At 49.1% G+C, this 9,254-nt stretch overlaps 1 protein-coding gene across 1 annotated transcript; it reads left to right on the top strand.

Moving 5' to 3' along the window:
* The first annotated feature begins 912 nt into the window (after nt 1-912).
* Nucleotides 913-8,953, top strand: TCP10L (t-complex 10 like). The gene is made up of 5 exons (XM_045389243.2): nt 913-955; nt 1,597-1,738; nt 3,396-3,611; nt 6,655-6,792; nt 8,690-8,953. The coding sequence occupies exons 2-5, from the start codon at nt 1,598-1,600 to the stop codon at nt 8,918-8,920; spliced, it is 726 nt and encodes a 241-aa protein (XP_045245178.1). The 5' UTR covers nt 913-955; nt 1,597; the 3' UTR covers nt 8,921-8,953.
* Nucleotides 8,954-9,254: the final 301 nt, after the last annotated feature.

Genomic DNA, 9,254 nt, shown 5'->3' on the forward strand with positions numbered 1-9,254 from the left:
ACACGTTGGGTGTTGAAGACTTGATATTAAACACATGATTTTTGTCATTTGGGAGGAGCAGTTTGACTCTCTCCAATGTCCTTTGTGGATGGATGGACTCTACTGACGATGAGCTTCTGTATTAGAATTGCAGGTTCGGGGATGTTTAATTATTATCTGAGCTGGTACAATGGTGACGCTGAGTGAGACGTTCATGTCCCTTTAAGACAGAAAGTCCGTTGGAACTGTCTGCTGCTCACTGGTCTCTGGATATGAGGCGGGAGGGCTTGGGGACAGCTGTTGGGACACGGCCCAGATGACCTGGTCCCAGCAGAACTGACTGTCAGGGAACAGGTGAGGTGACGAGGTCTGGTAGTAGGGCTGAGGGAAGGGGTCTTCCCTGGACGGAGGGGGTCATGAGTTTGGGGCCGAGGACACTGCGGTATCCCCTCAGAGGAGTGGGAAAGAAGGAGCTTTCTCAGGGCTGTGAGGACCGTGACCCCAGCCCACTTCCGCAGACACATTCCCAGTCCTGGCCGGGAAGGAACGGCAGTGGTCCGGTTACTGGTAGGTCTTGTTCTAGACCTTCCATTCGCTTCCATCAGGAGACTCTCTTTTAAACAACATTTCTCCGATCACTGTGGTTAAACTGTTCCTTCTTATGTTTGTATACAGTTAGAAGTTTATGAAAACACAGTCAGGGTTTTGCTGGGGGCCACGGGCTTCCTAAAACCAAGAGGGCGAGGCAGAGGTGGAGGCAGCCTTCGGAGATGACCCTGCAGGCTTGCAGCAAAGCTTTGCGTTTTCTCTTTTGTTTTTGTTTTCCAATTGCTGTGAGCTTCCTAGAACTGGTATAAATGCTCTACTTATAAAAAGGTGTTTCCTTTCCACGTCTTCACCATGAATTCACAAATGTCGCCCTGAGGGTTCAAGACTCATACTCAGCACAGTGGAGGGTCTGCCTGTGCCCCTCCAGGTGGGTGCTGATCCCGTGGTGCTGATTAAAGGGCTGAGAATTCCCTCAGTGTCGCATGTGACCATCCACTCACACCCACTCACACCCCGAGACCATCCCGCTCACACCCGCTCACACCCCGAGACCATCCCGCTCACACCCGCTCACACCCCGAGACCATCCCGCTCACACCCGCTCACACCCTGAGACCATCCCGCTCATACCTGCTCATATCCCGAGACCATACCACTCACACCTGCTCACACCCCGAGACCATCCCGCTCACACCCCGAGACCATCCCCCTCACATCCGCTCACATCCATTCACATTCTGCTCATATCCCACTCACACCCCACTCACATCCCGCTCACACCCCTCTTTGGATGACCAGAGTGCGTTAGGTGTCAAGCTGATCTTCTAGGATTTCAAGCATTTTCCACGGAGGATGGTGGAGAGCCAGGTGTGGACAGCTCAGTCCCTCCATCTGTGGTGTCCTTTCACCTGGTCAGCTTCAGGCTTGGGAATGTGCACACGACCCAGGGGGAGAAGAGTGGCTCCAGGTCCTGCTTACACTTAGGTTGGGGCTGGGGCCTTCAGCCCACACTGACAGGGTAGGGGGGCTGCATTCAAGCATCCCCATAGCCCTTCCCTTCCCAACCAGGATGCTGGCAGGTCAGCTCAAGGCTGGCACCCACAAGGGCACCCACCCAGAGGACCCATGCCCGGGAGCCGGGGGTGTTATGGAGAAGACAGCTGCGGCAGCTGAGGTCCCCACAGAGGACTGCAACGCCGGGGAGACGCCAGTGAGTTGAGCTCTGTGGGGACAGAGTTAGCCCCACCAGGCGGGACCCTGATTCCTGTCCCTGAGGCCCACCATTGGACTTTCCCTCGCCGGGCCGCTGTAGAAATGCACCACCCGGGGACACTGATTCCATACTTCCTCTCCAAGGGGCACGTGGCTCTTTCCCCCTCTGCAACCATATCTCTTGGTGGATGGGAGGCAGGGCAGGGAGTTAAAGAAAATATTAACATTCCAGCTTTTCTCCTGTAATCCAGGAGAGGCACCAGACTTTAAAAACTTCATTAAAGAAAATCAGAAAGTTGACATGCCTCACATCATCCCAGCAAGTTTCCTGATTTTTACCATCTTCCTCACTGGACCCTGTTGGACAGTGCTTGCTGTCATTAAAGTCCTACAGGTCCCTGTGGCCAGGGCCACCCAGTGCAGGGCTATACCTTTATCATGATCCTGCTTATATTCTCAGAGCAAGACTGGAGGCTCTACGATCCAGTGAAAGATCCCAGGGGAAGGTTAACATGTCAGGTTGAAAATGCAGTGACTTCCATAATTTTTAAACTATTGACTATACATCCATGCCAGTACAGCGTTTGAGACCAGCCTGGCCAGCATAGCAAAACCCTGTCTCTACTGAAAAAAGAAAAATTAGCCAGGTGTGGTGGCATGTGCCTGTAATTCCAACCCCGGATGCTGAGGCACCAGAATTGCTTGAATCTGGGAAGTGGAGGTTGCAGTGAGCTGAGATTGTGCCACTGCACTCCAGCCTGGGTAACAGAGCAAGACACTGTCTCAAAAAAAAAAAAAAAAAAAAAAAGAATGCCAGCCTCTTTTTGCTGTAGTAGTGTTTTAACAAAAAAATCATAATTCACTAACCATCTTTATCTGGTTATATTATGTGGACTAACTCATAATAAACACTACTTAATAAGAATAAAGCTATGGCCAGGCATGGTAGCTTATTCCTGTAGTCCCAGCACTTTGGGAGGCCGAGGCAGGTGGATCGCTTGAGCCCAGGAGTTTGAGACCAGTCTGGGCAACATGGTGAAATCCCTATCTCTACTAAAAATACAAAAATTAGCGAAGTGTGGTGGCACATGCCTGCAGTCCAGGCTATTTGGGAGGCTGAGGCAGGAGGATCACTTGAGCTCATCAAGTTGAAGCTTCAGTGAGCTGAGATCATGCCACTGCACTCCAGCCTGAGAGACTGAGTGAGACCCTGAAGAAAAAAGAAAGAAAGAAAGAGAGAGAGAGAGAGAGAGAGAGAGAGAAAGAAAGAAAGAAAGAAAGAGAGAGAGAAGGAAAGAAAGAAAGAAAGAAAGAAAGAAAGAAAGAAAGAAAGAAAGAAAGAAAGAAAGAAAGAAAGAAAGAAAGAGGAAGGAAGGAAGGAAGGAAGGAAGGAAGGAAGGAAGGAAGGAAGGAAGGAAGGAAGGAAGGAAGGAAGGAAGGGAAGGAAGGAAGGAAGGAAGGAAGGAAGGAAGGAAGGAAGGAAGGAAGGAAGGAAGGAAGAAGGAAAGGCTGTGGTTGTCCTGTTTATCTCATCGGGTGTCTTTTATTCCAGGAATAGTGTTGGTCTTACATCAGAGAGGGCTTGAGTATTTGCAGATAAATGTGCCCATTGTGACGTCTGAGAGGTTTTTCTGGTGTTCTCTTCCCAATAACAGCCATTACAGCAGCAGGTCATCAGACTCCACCAAGAGCTCGGGAGACAGAAGTCTCTGTGGGCTGATGTTCATGCAAAACTCCGGAGTCGTATACATGCTTTGAGGAAGCAGAACGTGGAGCTCCAAGAAAAGCTGCGATCTCTGCAGCTGCGGCAGTGGGAAGCCAGGCAGAAATCTGCAGCGTCCCCACATGCGGGGCAAGAATCACGCGCTCCGGTACCAAAAGTGCATTTATGTTTTTGTACCATTTGCATTGTGTGAAAATAGCGTCCCCGTAAAGATGTGGGCTTTATTGCTGAGTGACGTGGTATCGCTCACGCTCCGGGTGGTGGGCGGGGTTGCTCACTTCCAATCAACTTCATTTCCCGTAAGTAATGATTAATAAGAACTGGATACATCAGGCGTCTCCCCTGGCACTCCAGCAGACAGAAGCATTGCCGCCCCCAGGCTGTGTGTCTCAAGTCTAGAATTCTAAGACATCTCCGGACAACAGCAGCAAACCCTTCCTGTGGACTTTACATGGGCTAGATACAGAGCTGTATGGTCTTACTCTCTATGATGACCCTACGAAATGGATACTAAAACTAACTCCATGGTGGCCACGGGCTGGAGAACATGGAGCTGGGATTTGAACCCAGGGTGACTGCAGAGCCAGCTCAGTAGCCTGGTGTCCTTCTGTTCATCCTCTAGGGCAGCTGTGTAGAATGCAATAGAGACCTGTTGAAACGGGAAAAGTTCCCTTGTCCCCCTCACAGGGTGTGCGATGGGGGTGTGGCTCGCTTCTTTGGTTCTCCACTGCTCAAACCTCTAGGGGAACATACAGACCGGCAGCCTGTGGGGCTCTGACCCCACGGCAGTGTCTAGGGGTGAAAGTTTCCAGCTGAAGCACCAGTGGGTGTGTATTACAGGGCGGGTGCTCTTTGGTTTAGCCGTCTGTAGGCAGTTTGTGTTTATCGGCTCAATTAGACCCTCTGGCTTATCACATGGACAGAGGGCTTTCTGTGTCCTGGGTTCTTGCCTTGGTGTACCTGAAAAATCAGATCACATGTACGCTTGGAGGATGGGTGCAAGGTTTTTTATTGAGTGATGATAGCTCTCAGCAGATGGGGGAGCCAGAAGGGAGATGGAGTGGGAAGGCGGTTTTCCCCTTGGGGTTGGGCTGCCCAGCGGCTGGGCTCTCCTCCCACCACCCCGAGCAAACGCTGTGTCATTCCACCAGTCAATGCCCTGTTGGTGTCTGCTGTGTCTGCTGGTGTGCTCTTCGGCCGGTGTGTTCTTCTGGACAACCAGCCACTTGTATCTCTGCCTGCTAGGGTCTCGGGGTTTTTACAGGCATAGGATGGGAGTGTGGCAGGCCAGGGTGGTCTTGGGAAATGCAACATTTGGGCCCGAAAGCAGAAATGCCTGGGTCCGTGGGCACAGGCCTAGGGGTGGAGCCCTAGCCAGGGACCCGTCCTTCTCTACCCAGGACTTTCCTGCCCCCATCCTGTATCACTACCCTGCTCTATCCCAAACGGAGAACCAGCATTCTCATGCTGAAGTGGTGGGTGCCTCCCAGCACCAGCCTGCCTTTACAGAACACTGAGCTTTCACGTTTGATCACATGGCTCAAAGAACCAGCCTAAGAGAGTGTGAATGTGGCCAGTGTTACCACTGCCTTGTCTAGGTCCTGTTTCCCGCACATGGGTCTAAGCAACTTGAATCATTAAAATTATACGTACAGGTAACGACACATGGAACCACGCGAACACCCTCCAAATGTACGTGGGGATATTTCTTAGTGGATTAAGAAAAGTACTAACATTTCCTAGCTGCACTTATTGTGTGAACTTTTAAATCGGTACTTCCAGAACTTAGAATATTTCTGATACAGCACAGTGATTACAACACACACACACACACACACATGCACACACACACCCACTGAATATATTCCAGAGGAGCCTGCTCTGTGTGTTCTGTTCTCCAAGCACAGCGAGAACAGCCACAAGTTCCTCTACAAGAAATGACGGGAAATCTTGGAAGTTATTCCCACTCTTTGGGAGCTCTGCGAGAGCTTTGTTTCCATGGAGATGGCTTCTGTTGCCTCAGAAAGAAAGTGGGTTTAGCCTCTCAGCACAGCAAAGCGCGCAGTCCTTCTGTGGAAGGACGAGCAGAAGCTGGGCAGGCTGTTCCTCCATCAGAGGAAGAGAGGGGGACATTGCCACAAATACTGGCCAGGATTATCCACCTTCTGTGGGGAAACCCAAGAAGACCCACAGGGATTTTTCCCTGCATATATTGTATGCCAGTTCCTAAAAATTAGTATCTACTGCCCCATTTGGATCATTGTACGTTGGGAGAAATGTAACCATGACAATTATCCCAAGAGTCAATGAAGTCTTACTCAGTCTGCACATGACCTACAGTTTTTGATCATTCTCTTATTTCGAGATCAGAGCTTGGTGAATTTCCAAATATTTTTCCATTCTGTGCATTGTACTGGTCACCATGGAGCTCTTCATAAGAACAGGACCTACGCTCACAAGAGCACACCTGATCTGAAGAAAGAGGATGGGATATGTGAATCCCACACTTTAAATATGCGTAGGTGTAGCTGTGTGTAGTTGCAGTTTTAGGGACTGAATATCTAAAAGGCTGAGGCGTGAGCACCCACGGAACGCGGGCACGGCTGTGTGGGTGAGCCACTCTGGATCTGATACTAAGGGTTCTTTCATAGCAACCCTCTCCCCTTCTCACTCCCTCCTCCTCCTCAGAGGGGAGAGCGGTGAATAATTTAACATTCCAGACCTCACATACCTCACCCACCTGAAGGATCACGCTGTTCCAGGTCAGTCTGCTGATAACAGGGAAAGTTGGGAAGTTGCATTTTGAATCTTAGACAAGTTGTAGAGACAACACTAGAAGTAGTATCACATTTTCTTCCTCCATTAGCACATTCCTGGTTGAAGACACAGGAGCCTAAAGGAAGATATGTCGGGTATTGTTTATTCTGTAGCCTTTGGGATCCTGTGATCATCTGGAAACAAGGAACCGCAATAAGAAACACAAAGCAAACATTGGCTGCACAGTTTCCTTCACAAACTTTTGGTGAGGGTTTCTGTGCTTATCAATATGTTAGGGGGAGAACCCAGTCCAAGCCCCCCTACCTGGTACTGGAATGTTTTCAAGGACATTCCAATTATTCTTGGTTGTTCTAAAATTTGAATTTATTTTACCTTCGAAAACGTGAAAATTTTCCCTGCATTTTGTCTTTTAGGCATTGGAACCCGCTTTTGGAAATATTTCACCTCCGTCGGCTGATGAAGAGACAATGCCCAAATACGTTGGCCGCAAGAATCAGAGTGCCACTTTCCTGGGACAAAGATCGTCATCTAACAATTCAGCTCCTCCAAAGGTGAACCTTTGTGCTTAGCATCTGTAAAGAGCAGCAGAAGTTCTGTAAACAAACACACACAGCCCATCAGCTCCTCACCACACAATTTCTCCTCCCTGGGCGAGCATGGTGCTCCCTGGAGTCCTGACACACCCCGTCAGCTCCTCACCACACAATTTCTCCTCCCTGGGTGAGCATGGTGCTCCCTGGAGTCCTGACACACCCCGTCAGCTCCTCACCACAGTTTCTCCTCCGTGGGTGAGCATGGTGCTCCCTGGAGTCCTGTGTTCTTCCAAGGACACAGTGCATGCCTTTCAAACAAGTTCCTAACCCTTAGCACTTCTTGCTGCAGAGCAGATTCCAAGTCCTCCTGCTGCTTCCCTCTGAGCGCACTCACAGCAGCAAGCGTCTGGCTGGGCCGAATGGACTTGGGGGCTTTGTTTCCGTGGGTGCAGCCTGCAGAGGTGATGTGCATGGCACTCTCTCCACGTGCCGTGGCCATTGTGTCTCGGGGCTCACAGCCTCCCGCACTCCCTGCTTCTGCACTGCTGTCTTGCACCTGCTGCTTGTCGGCGTGGACTCCTCTGAACAGGGTGGCAGTGTTAGCTTCGGGGCCACAGTACAGGATGCTATTTTGTCTCTTGTTGGGAATAGGCCCCCAAATCTGACCATAAACTGGCCCCAAAACTGGCCATAAACAAAATCTGCAGCACTGTCACATGTTCGTGATGGCCATGATGCCCACGCTGAAGGTTGTGGGTTTACCAGAATGAGGGCAAGGAACACCTGGCCCACCCAGGGTGGAAAACCGCTTAAACACGTTCTTAAACTACAAACAATAGCATGAGCAATCTGTGCCTTAAGGACTTTCTCCTGCTGCAGATAACTAGCCAGAGCCCATCCCTCTACTTCGGCCCATCCCTTTGTTTCCCATAAGGAAGAATACTTTTAGTTAATCTATGATCTATAGAAACAATCAAATTATCACTGGCTTACTGTCAATAAATATGTGGGTAAATCTCTGTTCGTGGCTCTCAGCTCTGAAGGCTGCGAGTCCCCTGATTTCCCACTCCACACGCTATACTTCTGTGCGTGTGTCTTTAATTCCTCCAGCGCCGCTGGGTTAGGGTCTCCCTGACTGAGCTGGTCTCAGCAGTCTCTATCAAATTTTTCTTTGTTAAAATTAGATCCTCTTTAGAACATTCTGCCAGCCAGTGTGTCTCTTCCTGTCCTAGCTTTGTGTCACCCTCATACTCAGGAAGCAAATATTGTGAGTCCTCAGCCAGCAACTGATACCCCCAACTGCTGAAGATGATTTATCCCTTTGCATTCTTTCCCAAAGCAACTGCTGGTCAGATAACACTTTATTCCCTGAAGGAAGATCAGAAGTCGACTCCAAGCATTTGTCACAAGTAGGAAAATAGCTTTTTCAGATCTATGAGTACAAAGCATTGTAAGTCCCAGGATGGACTGCACAGGCCCAGCCTCCTGTGAGATGCGGACTTCTCTCATGCTCCCTCATGGACCTGAGTTAATCACAGGCATGCTGGGCAATGTACGAGCAAATAGATAACTGAATGGGTGGCTTATCCACGCCTTGAAACCATCACTTTTTAAATAGCACAAAAGGTAGACAATTATTTTTATTATGCATTTTTGAATTGAGCTTCAAGCACTTTATTTCACTGCTGACTTTATTCTACAATATCAGCCATATATTGGAATCCTGAATTCCACAGGAGCGTGGGCTGTAAAATGGGGAATCAGAGACACCAAGTAGTGGATGCCACGTGTGTCCTTCTGTAGGAAGCAGAGGTAGAATCATCTGGATTCTGTGATAGCTGGTGTGATATGTTGCTTAACATTTTTAAATAATATAATGGTTACTAATGCAAACATTTCCCACATTTATTTTCAGCCAATGAGTTTAAAGATAAGAAGAATTAACTTGTGGAAAACAACACCACAGGAAAACAGAGATAAAAGTCTTTCCGGGAGACGTCAAGGCAGAAGAGCAACACCCTCTGGAAGGCCGACTCCCTGTGCAGAGAGACGGAGGGTGTCTGAAGATGGAAAGGTGCCCTCAGACACCTGTGCCACTCTACACTGGCTGAATGGAAAATTCAGATTCAGAGAAAGTTCCACTTAGGTCTAATAAAAGTACTCAATTTGTTATTCAAAATAGACCAAGTAATTTATTAAACTAATATGTTTCTATAGATAAAACCTTGAATTTCTTCAGAAATGTCTTTAATGCTATAAAAGCAAACAACTTGGCCGGGCGCGGTGGCTCAAGCCTGTAATCCCAGCACTTTGGGAGGCCGAGACGGGCGGATCACGAGGTCAGGAGATCGAGACCATCCTGGTTAACACGGTGAAACCCCGTCTCTACTAAAAAAAATACAAAAAACTAGCCGGCCGAGGTGGCGGACGCCTGTAGTCCCAGCTACTCCGGAGGCGGAGGCAGGAGAATGGCGTGAACC

The sequence above is a fragment of the Macaca fascicularis genome, chromosome 3, assembly GCF_037993035.2.
Source record: "Macaca fascicularis isolate 582-1 chromosome 3, T2T-MFA8v1.1".
Lineage (NCBI taxonomy): Eukaryota > Metazoa > Chordata > Mammalia > Primates > Cercopithecidae > Macaca > Macaca fascicularis.

What these genes read in the sequence shown, in the direction of transcription:
- TCP10L (XM_045389243.2), top strand. Translation starts at nt 1,598, where the DNA reads ATGCTGGCAGGTCAGCTCAAGGCTGGCACCCACAAGGGCACCCACCCA. An exon ending in GGCAAGAATCACGCGCTCCG is followed by an intron (nt 3,612 to 6,654) that starts GTACCAAAAGTG and finishes TTTGTCTTTTAG; the next exon opens with GCATTGGAACCCGCTTTTGG. An exon ending in ACAATTCAGCTCCTCCAAAG is followed by an intron (nt 6,793 to 8,689) that starts GTGAACCTTTGT and finishes ATTTATTTTCAG; the next exon opens with CCAATGAGTTTAAAGATAAG.